The sequence below is a fragment of the Vespula vulgaris genome, chromosome 1, assembly GCF_905475345.1.
Source record: "Vespula vulgaris chromosome 1, iyVesVulg1.1, whole genome shotgun sequence".
Lineage (NCBI taxonomy): Eukaryota > Metazoa > Arthropoda > Insecta > Hymenoptera > Vespidae > Vespula > Vespula vulgaris.
In genome coordinates, this window is record NC_066586.1 from 2,674,337 (window position 1) to 2,692,091 (window position 17,755).

A 17,755-nucleotide genomic window follows, 5' to 3' on the forward strand; every position below is an offset into this window, starting at 1 on the left:
TCTTCTTCGTCGGGATGCTTAAAAAATGTACGTCGGTTTGGCAACAAACAATATGCAGATCGAACCGACGAAAGAACGTTTTTATCAACTTAAATTGGAGAAAATCCAATTTAAACGAATCGCAAAAAAAGAACGATAATGTAGTTCGACAGCATCGTGATTTTCAAATAGATCGATAATAAATGACGTAGGTTTAACGATCGACAGATATTTCCACGTGCTAAGAGGAAGAGAAAAAAAAACGAAAAAAAAAAGTGATGGAATGCGATAAGTTTCGATAGGATAAGCGATCTATCAATTTCAATGTGAATAATCATTATTTGTACAGGTGTAAGGAAATAAGAGTAAGGTACAAAGAACGTGTAATATCGTCGACGTATTTAAGAATAAATTAACGAACAGATATCGCAAATCGGAATTTATTGAGTAACCTGTTCGATCGATCGATATCGTTTCAATCATTCGCTTCTTCGTTTCTCCGTGTGTTCTTTTTTTCTCTTTCTTTTTCTCCTTCTTTTTTTTTATTTAATAATATCATCTCTTTTACAAATCAATTCGTTCTCATTACAGTTCTCGAAGAAATGTATATAATTATATATCTATATAAAATTAATGAAATAAAATTAAAATGATATCGATAAATATCGTTTCGTTGATAAAGAAAAACAAAAACAAAAAGAAAAGAAAAAGAAAATCAAGAATTAATAATAAATTAAACAATATCGCATTGCAGCGTCACAGAGAGTTTCTTTTTTTAACAATGGCGCGTGCACACATGCATAATCGTATAATTCAAAGAGAGCGTATTACGTTCTTAGTGGAAATATTATAAGGAAGAAGACAAAAAAAAAAGAAAGAAAAAGAAAAAGAGAAAAAAAAGAAGAAGAAAAGGAAAGGAAATACGCGGTAGCAAAGAAAAACGAAAAGAGATAAGAGCTGAAGGGTAAAAGAACACAGAAAGGCGGAACGAAAGAAACGAAGTGGAACTCGAGTTTGCCGGTATATATCCATATATATATATATATATATATATATATATATATATATATATACATATGTATATAGAGAAAAGGGGAGGCTGCGTCGTGTCAGCGAAATCGTCGCATCTTCATGGGGGTCGTCCTTTGCGCGAGCGGCAAACGCTATTTCCCTTCGAGCGGAAAGATTTTCTTTTCTTCGAGGCTTTAGTCGAGCCGAATGGAGCAACGAACTCAATCCTCCTCCTCTCTTCTCTCCTCCTTCCTTTCCTTTCCTCTCCTTTCCTCTCGTTTCTTCTCTTCACCACTCTATTCCTCTGTACATCCCTCACTCACAGACGATAAAAATTCTTTGAAATTCAAACGACGTTACTTTTTCGCGTTTGCTGTCAAGAACAGTAAATCTTTTTTCTTTCTTTCTTTCTTTCTTTCTTTCTTTCTTTCTTTCTTTCTTTCTTTACGTCTATTAATTATTATACCTATTAAATTAAGACGATCAAAAGTTTTGAATAATACGTAAAAATATTTCAATCGAGATAATATACATTGTATATCTTTGACGGAAAAGGACAAAGAAGTATCTAGTACTTGTAAAACGAATTTTTATTCGAAACAGGATAGAAGTGTGCTAATATCTTAAACTTCAATCTATTCTTCTATAAAGTAAGCCTATATTTTGATTCTATCTATTATTGTATATAGAATATCGCTGTACTTTGCTTATTACGTATAGATATTATATTTGCTAAATTCAATGGAACGATGGGATACGTATTTTATCAACTTTCACGTACAAAATCTAACACCCTATCTTACGCATCGCACTTATAAAATTTAAATACTGTAAGTGATTCTCTTGGGAAAGCTAGTGGTAATAAATTTTGATTTATATATTCTTTTGCTCGTTAACCAGACATATACGAATTAAAATCGATACGGATTTATTCATATAAATATAACAACGCGATAGAGTAATGATTCACAAAATATTACTTAAATTCGATTAGCAGATTATATATCAAACGAAATTTTAAATGATCGTTTTAAACGCCAATAATTTCATTTTTGTTCGATGAACGTATCTACAAAAAAAAATAATAAAAAAAGACAGAAATAAATAAATAAATAAATAAATAAATAAATAAAAACGATGCTCTCGTTTGTTCGATACGCACGATTCCATTAATCGAAATGGTGAAGACGGGAACGAACAGCATCGAATTAATAGAACGCATTTTGATCCGGAAAGGAAGCAACAGGTGTGCGCTCGCACGATTCGCGCGTTGAACGGCGACTTTAAACAAAGAAACCATTCGATCTTTTATTATATATATATATATATATATATATATATATATATATCGATATCGTAAAATATAAATTCTATATAAATAAACAACTCTATCACACTTACCGTTCTTGCACCGAACGCTTGGTTGACGTTGCTGACGTTATTGTTGATATGATTGTTGTTGAAATTGTTACTGGTGCCAGACGTGTTGTTGTTTCTAGTGTGATGATTATTATGATGTTGTTGTTGATGATGATGATGATGATTATTCGAGTTGTTCCCATTGTTTTGTTTGTTGTGCTTATGCAGCACCATAGCGGCGAACATTTTGACGATTTCCAGAAGGAAGACGCGAGCTGCGATCGATCGGAATAAATTCCCTTGGGCTTGTTCCCTTTGCCGGTGACACAATTAATTCACAATTTTCCACATAATGTGAGCTCACCCCGATTCGGCCGATCTAAAATCGTTCGATTGAACTCGTCGTTATCGTTAACACATTATTCGTCTTGCGGATAATCGGGAAATGGATGGAAATAGTTTCTTCTACTGTTAAGTCTCGAGGAGACGTTGAAGAATTGGATTCTCGAGTGGAGAAACGGACGATCCTTTTCTAACCAATCTCGATCGTTACTCTTCTTCAAAATCAAATGCATATGTACGTAATAACAAAATGAGGTCCCTCGTTAAGATCTCGTATGTATGTATGTATGTATGGATGTATGTATATATATACCGTAGACGTTCATTTTAAGTAATACTTAAACGAGATGGAAATTATCGCTATTCAAGAGGAGCTGTTTATATCCTGGTATATTGTAAGCTATAGAAGACCGGATGGCACCTACTATCCTATCGTAAATAGTAATCAACTATCCGTTGCCGTGGCAATACCGTTGTACCATACGTTGCGAACATTCATCACTTTGCAAAATGAACGAGAGAAAATTAGTAAACGAGCGAAATACAGAGAGAGAGAGAGAAAGAGAGAGAGAATGAGAAGGAGGAAGCATTGCCGGCAGTCAATGGCAGGCTGCAATTCGCGTGACTTTTTAATTTTGATACCAAACGGACGCCCGTTATATACGAACCGTTTGCAGGTGCGATGCTGAACACGTGAAGAACGCACCGAACGCTCGGCTCGTATTGATTTGTTATAAATAGTCCGCATGCTACGAACCGCGGCACCTCGTTGTTGTCGTCTCTTTCCCTCTTTCATCCCTACTCTTTCTCTTTCTCTCTCTCTTTTTCTCTTTCTCTTATCTCCATATATATGTACTCGTACATATGTACTCGTGGTTGAGAACACTGAAAGAAGATGGTAACACGTGCATACACATACTATCCATATGCATATATTTACGAACATGTGTAATACGAAAATATATATATATATATATATATATATATATATATATATATATAAGCTTTTCAGTTCCTAGAGAATATACCTACGTATCATCGACCTTCTCTCATTTCTCTCTTTCTGTCTTGCTCGAAACGACATTAGATTTCAACTGCTATAGACACAGCATTAGCCCACTTCTATGCACGCGATACCGATTGCGTGTTGCAGAGCGACGACCGAACTATAGAAAACGTCCTATGGAACAAATATCGCGAACAACTTTTATATACACACACACACATATTCTTCTCGAATTATATATATAACAATTTCTATCGAATAAACCATACCAACGTATTATTGTTCATGTATTTATTACGATCGATAAAAACGTCGCAATCGTATAAGATCAAATAATTCTTAGAGTTTTAATCCAGCAGCAAATTTTAAATATATTTTCTTCGAAATAACAAAAAAGAAAAACATGATGAATGGAAAAGAAAACGCCGATCGATACTAAACAAGAAAATAATTTACTTTAACAAGAAGATTACTTTTACCAGATCGGATGAAGGTGTCTTCGAGGCAGACGTTTAGCAACAGCAAACCGCGATAATCGCTCGTCCGAACGATCGCCTTCGTAGCAAGTAGGATCAGACATGACCCAATTTGATTATACGACGGTGTATTCCAACCGCAATTATTACCTCCGGGCTAACCACCTTAGCTCGAGCTTCAGACACACAGGACTCCACCTGCTCGCTACGAAGCTATAAGACGAATGCTTTGGTCGAGCTAGGTCGACCATGCCACACATCGATATACATATGTACTCCAAATGACTGTTTCAATTAGCAACAGTAAACATTACTTACTACATACATACATACATACATACATACATACATACATACATACGTTAGAACGTATAACATCTGTTTATATATCGAGAGTACGCAAAAAGACTTTGTCACTCCCAACAATATTTTCATTCCTCCGATAATATAACCTACGGAATATATTTACGTTCCATGAAATTATACGTGCTTTATATAAACAACGAAAAGACAAAAAAGAAAAAGAAAATAAAACAATTATTCGACGATGGTCGTTCCAAAGGAGTCATTGAATATTTCGACGAATTTCGATGAAAGGAAAGAGATACAATAAGTAAATAAATAAATAGATGAAAGAAGAAAGAAAACAGAAATGAAGAACGTTTTGTAAAAGAAGAAAGAGAGAGAAAGAGAACAAGAAGGTCACACTTTATCGATGATAAAGAATTCGATACGTTAAAAGGAACATTTAGTTCGTAAAACAAAGCGTATAAACTTTCTTCGAATAAGGAATAAGCTCGAACAGGTTTCTCCTAGTTATATGGACAAAGGACAAACGTAACTATGTATTATAACTACGGACACGATTACTATATGTCGAATATATCTCATTCAACTAAAGTTTCTGCTTTTACCGTTCTCTAACATTATTCTAAGAACTATCACACTAAACCAGCTCACCCTATTCCCTTTTTCCTTTCTAGTTCCCCATTACTCTTCGCACAATTCCATTAGTCGCATTTCCGTAGAAAGAAATGAAAGAACGAACGAACGGTCCCCTTTTTCGAATAAACGGAACTCATAAAACTTCACTTCAATTCTTACAACGGTGCATATGTAAAATGCATTTCGAAGCGCATCGATTATCGAAATTCACCGAGAACGAATGGTAAAAGCGAAAGAGAGAAAAAAATATATATATATGTATATAAATGTATATATGTATGTATGTATGCATGCATGCATGTATGAATGTACGTCCTCGAGATTTCATCGAGAGCTATAGCGATCATGTTCACGCATCCGTGTCCTTTTCCATTCGTCCTTGTACAGCATCACCTTGAAACCGATCCTGCGCAAGCATCAACGAGCACACCTCGCTTCTTGCTTCATCTCTAACGTCTCGTTTTGCAGTTGTAACTCGCGACGACGAATCAGAGAGAACGAAGAGGGACAGTGGGAGGAAAAGGGGAGGGAGGGATGGTTGGTAAAGAAGGGAGGAGACGAAGTCGAGGACAAAGAAAGATGGATGCAAAAATAAAAGAAAGAAGTCGGGGAGGATAAGGATAAAGAAAGATAGAGATAAAGAAAAAGAGACGACAAACAAAGCGTTAACTCTTCGTTCGTTCGTTCGTTCGTTCGTTCGTTCGTTCGTTCGTTCGTTCGTTCGTTCGTTCAGTCGACAATAAGCAACGTATTCTCCTCCTGAAGCACAACAGGGGGTCATATTCCACCTGCTCTTGGAACATGCATCCAGTGTTACGTGTCCATTTACATAACTTTGCTCTATGTTCAACGAGACGAGACTCTTGTCTCGTTAGTGTACGTCTCGCTAGCTAGCTGGCTAGCTAGCCGGCTAGCTAGCTAGCTAGCTAGCGTACTTATTTAATTATTTACTTACTTATTTATTTACTCGGTTCGATACAGAAACGAAAGAGAATATTACATTATAGTTTTTCGTTCCATTCATCGTCACGATACGTTCATCTCTCTCTCTCTATAAATTTTATCGTGAAAAATCTCAATTGAAAGTTCGATTATTATCAAATCGATAGTGATCATAGATTGATGAAAAAAAGGAAAAGAAATGTTTCTGTTCGTTCGACAGAATCGATAATAGATACGACGGGGGCGTCGAGAGAAGTCTCTGATTTGAAATTTTTGGAAAATAAAATATGTACGATCGTTTATCTTCCGCGGGAATATCGACGATAGAAGAAAGAACTGTTATTAGAGATGTAAAAAAGAAGAAAAAAATTTTTTTTAAAGAAAAAAAAAATATATTTAGCTCGCGTGGAAAAGTCGACTGGAAAATTCATAAATTTTAATAGAGAAATCAGGATGATCGAATTCGTTACGGGGATAGATCGTGGGTGTTAAATTTTCAAATAACGACGAATATTATAGAGTACCGCGTACAATCGAGACGAGTGGAGACGAGCGATTAAAGCATCGTTATTCTCTCTCTCGCGTAGCGAAGTTATTGATCGGCAACACTACGAAGATCCAACGTATGTATATATATATACATATATGTATGTATGTATGTATTAAAACACGTATACACGTCTTTCTCACGAATATAGAGGTGCGCGCGTGTTCAGCGACGGCGCACACGTGACACGTAGCGGTTGTGATTTGACAGCGTCCACGTTCGCTCGACCATTACGTGCACGAACAGGTGCATCACCAACGTTAATTTAACGTGAATTTTGCGATCAACATAACCACAAGACGCTATAGAATATATCGCTAGTTATGAATCACGCATTTCGTATTATTTTCTAAATGGAAAGAGTTTCAAAATTAATTAATTATAATACATTGTCTTTCTCATTATCGAAAATGTATCGATGTCGTTTTTATGCTAATAAGTAATAATCAAGTGCGTGTTCGCTCGATTATGTGAACGAGGAAGGTTCAAGAAACGGGTCTAATTAGGTATGCCACCTGCCGAAGTATGTATACATGACACGTATGTAATAAATCAATATATATATATATTTATATATTTATATATTATATATGTAACTTTAAAGAGAAACGTTCTGATATCAACGATCTGAATAATTTTACATGCTATATGAACACATTTCTTTTCAAGTAAGATCAAGTCTCTATTTCTTTATCTTTTTCTTTCTCACCGACGTGTCTTACAAAATTACACGTATCATACGATTTAAATTAATCCTAATATAAAAGAGATATTAATGCGAAGGCGAGGAGAAGCCGCTTACACGAAGATTCAAATTGAAGAGGACCGTTCACGATCGATACTAAATAGTCCATATCACGAACATAGGTACTCTGGTAGGCACGTGTTCGCACGGAAGTTAATCCGCTTACTCCTCGTTCGATGACGTTAAACGATTCTAAATAGATCTCAAATACATCTACGTAAGAACGTATGTATGTATCTACTTATCTATCTATACATATACACACACACACACATATATAACACTGTTTAAGTTTCGTAAGGAGAAATTTTAAATATATGAATACGTAAAATAAAAAAAATACAACGAACGAACGAACGAACGAACGAACGAACGAACGAACGAACAACCAAATAAAAATAAAGGATCAAGAATCTGTAAACTCAAAGAACGGTTACGATAGAATGGTTACTATAATACGATATTGTACGTTCCAAAGGATAAGTTCTACATTCGGAAGATAAAATCCGTAGAAAAATCGTCGACACACTTGTGTGCCCTTAACGTAACTCTTTACTCGAGCGAAGAATAAATCACGATTTATGGAACGTAGCCAGAACCGAATTTTAACTTCTTCTTTCCCTTCTTTTCCTTCTTCTTCTTCTTCCTCTTCTTCTATGAGAAATCTATGACTTAGCGAGTTTGTGCGAAGAATTCTGGATCTTGGAAAAAGGTAAAAGGAAGAAGAGGTCGAAGTCGTGGTCGTGGTCGAATGGGAGCATAAGGGAGGAGGGAGGGGGGAAGGAAGAAGCGAATGGAGATACTGTATGGAGATAGGGTGGTAAAAGAGAGCATCGTTTCGCGTTTATTGGAGCGATACTTAAATCCGGTGCCACGACGAGCTTTAAATGAATCTGTCTCTCTCTCTCTCTCTCTCTCTCTTTCTTTAGAAGGGATACACGTTTTACATGTGTGGGAGTACACGAACGGAAAGTTCGATTTCTATGGGCCAGTTTTGTGAATCGTATCGACTGTCGACGGAAAGAGAGAGAGACAAACAGAGACAGAGAAAGAGAAAGAGAGAGAGAGAGAGAGAGAGAGAAAATGAGAAAGAGCTCGTCGACGCGACGTCAACGAGTCAACACAATACGTCGAGAGGCCTCGGAAACCAACGACAACGACGGACATAAACTAGACAGAGTCAGTCCCTGACGCGATCGTTAAAACGACTTTTCGCATTCATTTATGACAACGTTTCTCGTCGAATCGACATCGACGACACAGAAGCAACCTTTTGCTCGCGGGACGCGTCATTGGCTCGAAGGAATTGTATTCGCTCTACTTCTCGATCCCTTCTACGGTCGAGCGCTAGCGCGCGAACACGCTAATGAATACTCCCATCTATTTTTTCTTCTTCTCGTTCTTTTTCTCCCCCTCGTTGTTGTAATTTTTTTCTTCCCCTTTTAATTCTTCTTTCCTTTCCTTTCTTTTTTATCGTTTTTATTTTTGTTAATTATTTACTTACTTACTTGCTTGCTTGCTTGCTTACTTATTTATTTATATAGTTACAGATTATCCTAAGGACGATCGCGAGTAAAAATTTTTTATACCAACTCTCTCACACTTCTCGCGTTAATCTTCATTTTAATAGTATTCCTGTAATACGTTCTATGTCGGCCGATATATTGAAATTTAATGCAACGTGTTTGTTAATAAACGTTGAAATTTTTTGTTCTTTTTTTTTTTTTCTTTTTGTTTTAGAATTTCCTTCAGAAATATATTCTTTGTAATCTTATTACTTCGTTGGATAACAAGTAAGTAAGTAAGTAAGTAAGTGTTCCTTTCGTAGATTTTAATTCGTCCATTTTCCGAAACAGTTGATAGTAATCGTAGGTAGACGATTTAACGGAATAAACGGAAAATGACTGGTAGGTAGGTAGGTAGGTAGGTAGGTAATCTAAAAGCGGAAATAACTAACCGGTGCGCGTCAACCAGCATCACCAGCACCAGTACCAGCACCAGCACCAGCACTAGAGCACGAATATCAGTAATAGGAAGATTTCTTTACTAACTCGTAGACGAATTTCTCTTACTAGCAGGTGTTCGACACGTATGTATCTATAAAATTCGATACACACACACACACACACACATCTACGGAAATAGATTCGTTTCCAGCCATCGACGTTGACTTGTCAATTCGTTCGACGTTTAAAAATTGTCGGGCGTTTGAATTAGTTCTCGATTTTTCACGAGCTGAGAAAATCTCGATAGTCGCTATCGTTCCTCTACGAATTACTTATTATTTGTCGATAAATCGAAAAGAGTATGAAAATTAAAAAGAAATAAAAAAGAGAGAGAGAGGAAAAAAGAAAGAAAGAAAGAAAGAAAGAACTTTCAGCGACACGTCATTCCCCGTTATGTATTTACACAGGTAGATAGGTGGTACTACTCGTTGAGAGTTCGCGTGTCTTTAATGAGAAAGAAAGTTTAAACTGTTCGTAAAGGAGAAGAGAACAGAACAGAACGGAAGAGAACGGAACGGAAAGGAAAGAAAAGAGAAAAATAAAAAAGAAAAATATATAGGAATAAAAGGGAAGAAATACGAACAGGATCGAAGAGACAACCTGCACGCACGCGCTACGAGAGTATCGGATTGCCTCTTCGAAAACACGAGAGACACGCGTTTAGAAATTCAAATAACTTGGAAAATCAGTGCAAGGAATCGTATTCACCGTATGAGTATATAGAGTTTTACCCTGTTACCTCCGTTTCTTCACCATCACCATCACTATCACCATAGAGACGTATAACGGAACGAACGTTTTCCAGCATTTAAATCGCGACGGGTCGTGTCACGATTTCGATCATGCAAAAATTTGAAAAAAAAAAAAAGAAATATATACATATATGTGTATGTGTGTATAGATACGCGAGCCACGAGCTCATACGAAGAGCATTTTTATGGGAAACTCGTTTCGCAGCAAACCTTCCATAAAAAGCGAGCTATCGCTCGTTTTACTCGTTAAAGGCAGGTGCCTTAAAGGCAAATTATTCATTCCAGTGACACCTCCAACTGTTGATGATATTATCGAATATCTTGAAGGATATCGTAAGCTAATCATTACGGCATACGAGATAATGCATCAGAATAATCATAATAAGTATTATTATTATTAATGATAATAATAATAATAAATAATAATAATAATAACAATAATTGATTATCGATAATCCATCTGCTTCGACGTAACAAATATCGATTGCATTATTAATTCGACCATGTCGATTCACACAAAAATATTCAGAATTGAAAGACACCTCTTCTCCTTTCCTATTAATTTATTCCAAACGAGCTAAAGAAAAATGAGAAAGCAAAAGAGAGAGAGAGAGAGAGAGAGAGAGAGTAGGGAGGAGGTAGATGTTGACAAATTTTTTCTTATTCTAAAATTTTACGAGAATATCGTGAAAGACTTATAAACGAATTTTAAGAAAGAAATTCTATGTGATGCTCCGGGTCATATACCTTTCGCGTTACGTTCCATAAAGTCGAGACGAGTTCGTACGGGAAGGGAAGTCGAAAAGAAGACATAAAGGAAGGGAGATAGGTAAAGTGGCATCATAAAAATAATAGTTAAGATGAATGGGAGATCGGAGAGCAGGAGTGACGTTCTTTCGAGATTCGTATCTTTTAACATTTGCTTTTCGAATTTGGCTTTCGTTCCCGTTTCAATGCGACGGCGGCTCTTTATATTTTGTTGGAAACGAACCTGGAAAACTGGGAAAGTAAAAGAGAGAAAAAGAAAGAGAGAGATATATATATATATATAATGATAGAAAGAGAAAGAAGAAAGAAAAAAAAATCTGACGCCCCATAGAGATTCCGACCCATATATAGCTCCATAACGTTCCATCGTGTATCATCAAAGTTCTTCTTCTTTCTCCTCCCATATACGCCGTAAATCTCGTTCGTTGGAACGGCGTTTTCCTAGCCGCAGAAAAAAAGAAAGAAAGAAAGGAAAAAAATGAGAATAGACAAAGAAAGTATCGTTGTAAGCCAGTTTATACGGACACGCTTCGGTATCGATTCTCGTAAATATTTTCAAGCGATACCGTGGGACGGGCGATAGAGGAAACCTCTGGAAATTCAATTTGTCTTATTTTCTCGCACTAGTATGAAATCTCGGAACAGAATTTACGTGGGACGGGATGGAAACGACGACGACGACGACGACGACGACGACGACGACGGTGGTAGAAGCGAGAATAAAAAAAAAAAAAAAGACAAGAAAAGAAAAGAAAAAGAAGAAGAAGCTTCTTTAAGCGTACGTATCTATGAACTTGAAAGCCGATAACGATCGGCACGAGAACGAGATAGAGAGGATATATTTTTCTAGCTTTCGACTAACTCCTCCGCGAATAAAACCGTCTTTACTTCCTCGTTTTATACGAGTTATCGATCCCCGATGAAAATACTCGTCATCGGCGCGTTTAAACGCGAAGAAACTTAAAATGGAAGAAACGCGGCCGGTCGAATGAAATCTTATTTTTCTGTCGATCAGTGGGTCGTCCGACCGGTTGTACCAAATTCCAGGAGGACCAACACGAGAAAGAGAAAGAGAAAGAAAAAAAGAAAGAGAAAAAGAAAGAACAGGAGACATTTGGAGAACTCTTTCGTCTGTTTTTTTCTTTTTCTTTTTCTTTCTATTTCTCTCTCTCTCTCTTTTTTCTCTATTTCAACGAGAGTCAAAGACTTTCATTCGATCGATATTCCCATACGACAAAATTAAAAAGTAATTTTTATCTAAATCACGATTATGCTCACGCGAAGCTTTTCTTATAAAGTAATCTCAAATTAGTATCGTTATAAAATGTGTGGGTATATTTTTCAAAGTAAGTAACTACGTAGGATAACTTTGCCAAACGCTTAACGATCATGCGAATTAACGTTAGAACGATACGTGAACTTCTATGAATAGTCCAAAAGCGAATGTGAACGTGCTACGAAGAAGGAAAATTTTACGTCGTTGTTGAGTTTATCGATCCGTAATTTAGTTTCTCGTTGGTCACGGAAAATGTTCGACCACGAAGAAGAAGAAGGAGGAGGAGGAGGAGGAGGAGGAGGAGGAGGAAGAGAAAAAGGAGAAGGAGGAGGAGGTGGAGGAGGAGGTGGTGGTAAAGGGGAGAGGAGGAGCACTCATACATACATAAATCGATTCTCGGAAGACGAACTTCGTAAAAGGCTCGTAAAAGAGAAGGCGAGAGTTCATTCTTCGCAAGGGTACGATGAGTCAAGCTATTTATCCAGTCGCAAAGTTGTACGCTAGTAACAACGATCAATTGCCTACTAGCAACGTACATACGTAGAAACATACACATATATGTGTATGTGTACATATATGTGTGTAAACGTGAGTACGTATGTATCTACGTACGTTGTTAATATCAGTAGTAAAGAATGACTCAAGGATTTATACTATCAAGGCCGCGTCGTTGACTTTCGCGTGACGGCACGAGTCTCACATGATTCTGCGTGATTTCTTTCGCCAATGTGGGATATTTTATCTTTTCTCTCTCTCTCTCTCTTTTTTCTTTTGCTTTCCTACGAATCGAGAAGACCGATCCATTCAACCGAGATCGTCGATCTACGTTCGAAACCTATCATAAATTCTGGACAACGAATAATCATCGATCCTTCCTCCACCACGCATCGATCCCACGCAAAGGAAACTACAAAGTTTATGACGTAGTATCTATTCTAAGTTTAGAAACTTTTCCATCCATTTCGTAATCCTATTGGATAAGCGCAATAAAAGAAAAAAAAAGAATAAGAAAGAGAGAGAGAGAGAGAGAAAAAGATAGATAGATAGAAAGAGAGAAAAAAACAAAACAAAAAACAAAATAAAAATACAGAGAGAGAGAGAGAGAGAGAAAGAGAGAGAAGAAAAAAAGAAAGAACAAAAAAAAACTAACTAACGTTATAAATAGTAACGATACCTTCGATCTATTTCCGCGCACCGTGAACGTAGCCCCGTAAACGAGGAGGGCCGAGGATGTGCCGATAGCCGAGGGGGTTAGTAAGAAAGAGAAAAAAAAGAACGAGAGAGCTTGTGAACGAAGATCGTATCCCCTCGATACGCGAAGGCTACCACCGACGATATTAATCTGGACGATCGAGCGACGATTCTCTACGTGTAGTTGAGGGCGGTCGCGCGTCGACTGAAAGCTCCCTTTCGAGGAGAGAATCCGCAAGGGAACGACAACGGCGGCGCCACGACGCAACCCCTTACAACATAGCACGGCACGGCACGGCACGGCACAGTAGAGCAGAGCAGAGCAGAGCAAAGCAGAACAGAACAGAGCAGAACAGAACAGAGTAGAGTAGAGTAGAGTAGAATAGAGTAGCGAAGAGAAGAGAAGAAAAGAGAAGAGAAGAGAAGAGCGGTACTAGCCAGCCAGCCAGCCAGCCAGCCAGCCAGTCAGCCAACCAAGCGACCGAGCCGTTTCACCCCCACCCTCCGCTGCCATCACCATCCCACCCTTCTCCCTCTTCCCTCTACCCTCCTCCTCCTCGTCTTCCTCCTCCCGCCTTGTCTGCATCCCCCTCGAAAGCTCGGCATCCCCACCATCGGAGCGTGTCTACCGCCACGCGGCCGTCGAACTGGAGGGGGTGTCTGCCGGTGGAATTACTTCGCCCGGCAAAAAGCTCCTATCCCCTTATTTGGAAGGGTAGAAAACTTCGCAAGACCGACTGCCTGCTGCTACTGCTACTACTGCTGCTACTGCTACTGCTGCTGTTACTGCCGTCACTGCTGTTGCTACAGATACGGCTATATTGCCAGTACTGTTAGTGGTGGAATGTAAGTAAATGGAAGACAGAGATAGAGAATGGCGCTTGTTCAGTCCTCCCTACATATCAGCATCGTTGTATCATCGCTAAAGAGGGAAAGAACGTAAGAAAGAGAAAGGGATGAATTATAATCTGGATAATGTTAAAGAATGTTTAGCGAGTGGGCAAGATAACAGAGTTCGTCGGCCTTTGTCTTGTTCTATCCTATCCCTCTTCGTGTACATACGTACATAGATCATACGTACATACATGTATATACAGATATATTCTCTATCCCAAAAGAACCTCGTTCGTAAGCGATTTATTATTACATCTTATTTCGACCAAGGCACATCCATTTTGGTTTATCGATCCTAGTAGAAGAGGTATAATAGTAGTCGGGTCGGTCGATTCTCCGCTTTCCACGTCCCGATGCGTTTATAGTCGACGGATGTACCTACTGATGGATTTATGGTAATTAGCAAACCCTTACGAAAGGGTCCTATTGAATTTTCTCCATATTTCGACGCACAGCGTTCGATCTAAACGGTATCAATATGGATTAGTTCAAAGATTATTATCGAAAAAAATTATGTTTTGATCGAAATCCTATAGGATAGAGAAACCAGTTTCTATCAAGTGACGACAAATTTGAACGAGTCTGTGGTATAGAATTTTCATAAATGTTCAGAAACGACGTAGACTCGTAAACGGGGACATCGGATCGAAAATATGCGTGTTTGATGATCAAAATTGGACGTTAGGATGGATCTTAAAGAGACGACGGAGAGGAGAATACACCTCTCGATCGAGACCGGGTTTGGTTCGTGAGCCGAGCACGTAGGAACCGGTTCTCGTGTGTGGCATGAGGTCTTTCGTTACTGGTGTCTGTAGGATGAAAGGAAGTTCAACGGCAGTATCGACGAACAAGCAGAAGATCGATCGCGTCAAAGAGAAATCTCGAATCGGTCCTATCTTCTTCTTCATCTTCCCTCCCCTCCATTTCTATCAAATATCCTGTCATATTTCGTTTCTTTCTTCTTCTTTTTTTTGAAGAAAAGAAAGAAGAAAAAACAAAAAAAAGTCATCATGCCTTTCAACGTATCGCATGACAATCTTGTTACCGAGCGAGCGCGAATACAATCGTTTCGATTGGTTCAACGTTAACGTCAATTTTTTTTCTCTCTCTCTCTCTCTTTTTTTTAAATGAAAAAAGTAGGACACTGATTGATAAAATATCTTGCTGAGAGCGAAAAAAAGCTGTGTACCAAAGATTTTTAAATCGTTTCGTCAAACAGACGTTGTTTGTTTGTCGGATCACCCATTCCTCCCTTTTTTAAACGATTTATTCCTTGACGCCCTTGATGTAAATAGCACGTATTGAACCATTCGCACCCTTTTCTCTCGCAATCAGTACAAAAGTTACACGGGACGCGATACGTGTCTCGACTATGAGGTCCAAGTTTCTGGTTTTCTGCCAACATCTCTTTCTATGAGCGGGGAAGGGAAAAAAAGCTTTCTAAAAAAGCTGACTCTAACTATCGTAGAAAATCTCTGTCTTTCATACAGATATAATTAAAATCTCATGTCCGTTCTAGATATGAAACGAAATTGAGGGTAGGAAGTCTTTAAAAACTCGTTCATACGGAACGAGTTAGACTAACTCTAAAATTATCATCTCGATTCTTGATTCATTAAAAATAAATAACTCACCCAGCAAACACTCGTCGTAGTTTCTGTTATTATCCATGACTAAAACGAGAGACATTGATATCTTACCTGAAAAGACAAAACAAAAAGAAATAACGTTAAAATTAATTACGATCTAACGTTGAAAAATATTAACTTGCGTAAGAAATGAAAGGTAAAGAATTGAAAAGAATTTCATCATTCGCAATTATTAAAAATAGATCATTCATAATATCGCAACCCAATTTCTCTCGAAGCTCTCGAGATATCGCAAATAAATCGCACTCTTCTTTACTTCGAAAAGCACTTTCTTCTTATATAAATAGAGCAAATCTTAAGATAGCTTCCGTCTTTGTGAAAGTAAATGAAACAACGCAAGAGAGCGAGAAAAAGAAGGAAAAGAAAAAAGGAAAAGAGAGAGAGAGAATTGGTATATATGTATGTATATAGTTAAGTACTTACGCAGTATCTAAAAAAAAATATTGATAAATCGAAAGAACGAAAAACGTAATAGTGTGTGTGTGTGTGTGTATACTACGATTTGGTGGCTTGCCGAGATCCTGTAATTTACTAAAATCCTAGCGTTCTGTCTTTCACGATCCGAGATGTTTCGGACAGTTGGATCTTATCCTACCATATATATATATACACACATATAGTACACTTTATACTTACACAATGGCACGATAATATTGAAAATTGACTTCTTCCAAAATTTCTATACTACATTCTTCCTAATTCATACATAATACAATCTAATTTTATAACAACATTCTTATAAATCATATTCAAAATTTATAATTTTTTAGAATTTTCAAATAATAGCCGCAACGAGGATGACAAGAAGGAATAAAAAGTATCTATAGTTTAGTGCTATATCGATCCTAGAACAAATTATTATACTCTCCCATGGGTAACATCGCTGCAATCGATTACTCATTTTCGAGATGATCCTTTGGGTAAAACGAACTAACCTACGTCGTGATAATTCATATTCTTCTACACACATAAACGTGCTCACGCGCCCACACACACACAAACACAGACAGACAGACAGACAGATAGACGGATAGAATTCCATATGAAAAAAACCGAGACAAATAAGCCGCGACTAGAGTTTCGTGCACTTGAAATGGATTAGAAAAGTGGATCGAATAGGAGAGCAACGCGGATGCGAGAGGTCTTTATGTGCCGTGCGATATACGTGTTAGACGGTAGTTATTTAATACAATAATTTCTTTCTCTTACGGATGACTCACATAATAGCACGAAATTACGACGTTTAGATACGCGTGCGTACGTACGTAACTACGTACATACGTACGTACATACATAACTATACACGTAGAGAGAAGCAAAACGACTATTAAAAATCTTTTAGGTATACGTGAGATAAACCATTTTCACTTCCGCATCTTATCGGTAAAGTCCTTTACTATGTATGTTTTATCGAGTTATTGTTCTCTGAATCGAATGGATTCTAAGAAAACACATCTCGGCAACGCCTACGATCGATCGATAAGTAAACCACTATCATCATTTTATATTCAACTGGAATGTAAAAAGTCAATAAATCGTTAACAATAAGAAAATGGTATCGTTGCTATTGTTTGTTGTCTGTTATATATAGTAACATATAAATATATATATATATATATATTAGCTTCTTATTCAGTCATCGCCATTGATATCGTAAACGTGAATGACGTTTAGCGTAGTAAATTAATTAAAAAGGGAGAGGAGTGATCCGATGGAAGAGGTAGGACGATGAATGACTTCGCGTTTAGAATACGACGGAGAGTTTAGTACCCTCGGTTAAGATCCATTACAAACGGCCAAGGCCATTATTTGTTTTACCGTCCACCTACATGCACGTTTACTTTACCTACGTGCACTACGTATCAAA

The 17,755-nt window shown here is 37.5% G+C and overlaps 1 protein-coding gene across 5 annotated transcripts in view; it reads right to left on the minus strand.

The window, feature by feature from the left end:
• LOC127069673 (serine/threonine-protein kinase 25) overlaps nt 1-17,755 on the minus strand; it is a 96,161-nt gene that overhangs the window by 59,393 nt on the left and 19,013 nt on the right. Inside the window, exons 1-2 of one of the 5 annotated variants that reach the window (XM_051006984.1) lie at nt 13,329-13,811; nt 2,392-2,728 (exon numbers count right to left, since the gene is read on the minus strand). The exons of 3 other annotated variants lie outside the window; for them this stretch is intronic. In XM_051006984.1, coding sequence (XP_050862941.1) covers nt 2,392-2,595 — 204 coding nt within the window. In that variant the 5' untranslated portion in view covers nt 2,596-2,728; nt 13,329-13,811. Of the gene's footprint in view, nt 1-2,391; nt 2,729-13,328; nt 13,812-17,755 lie in introns of those variants that run through there. One more of the 5 variants, XM_051006993.1, reaches the window with a different exon arrangement.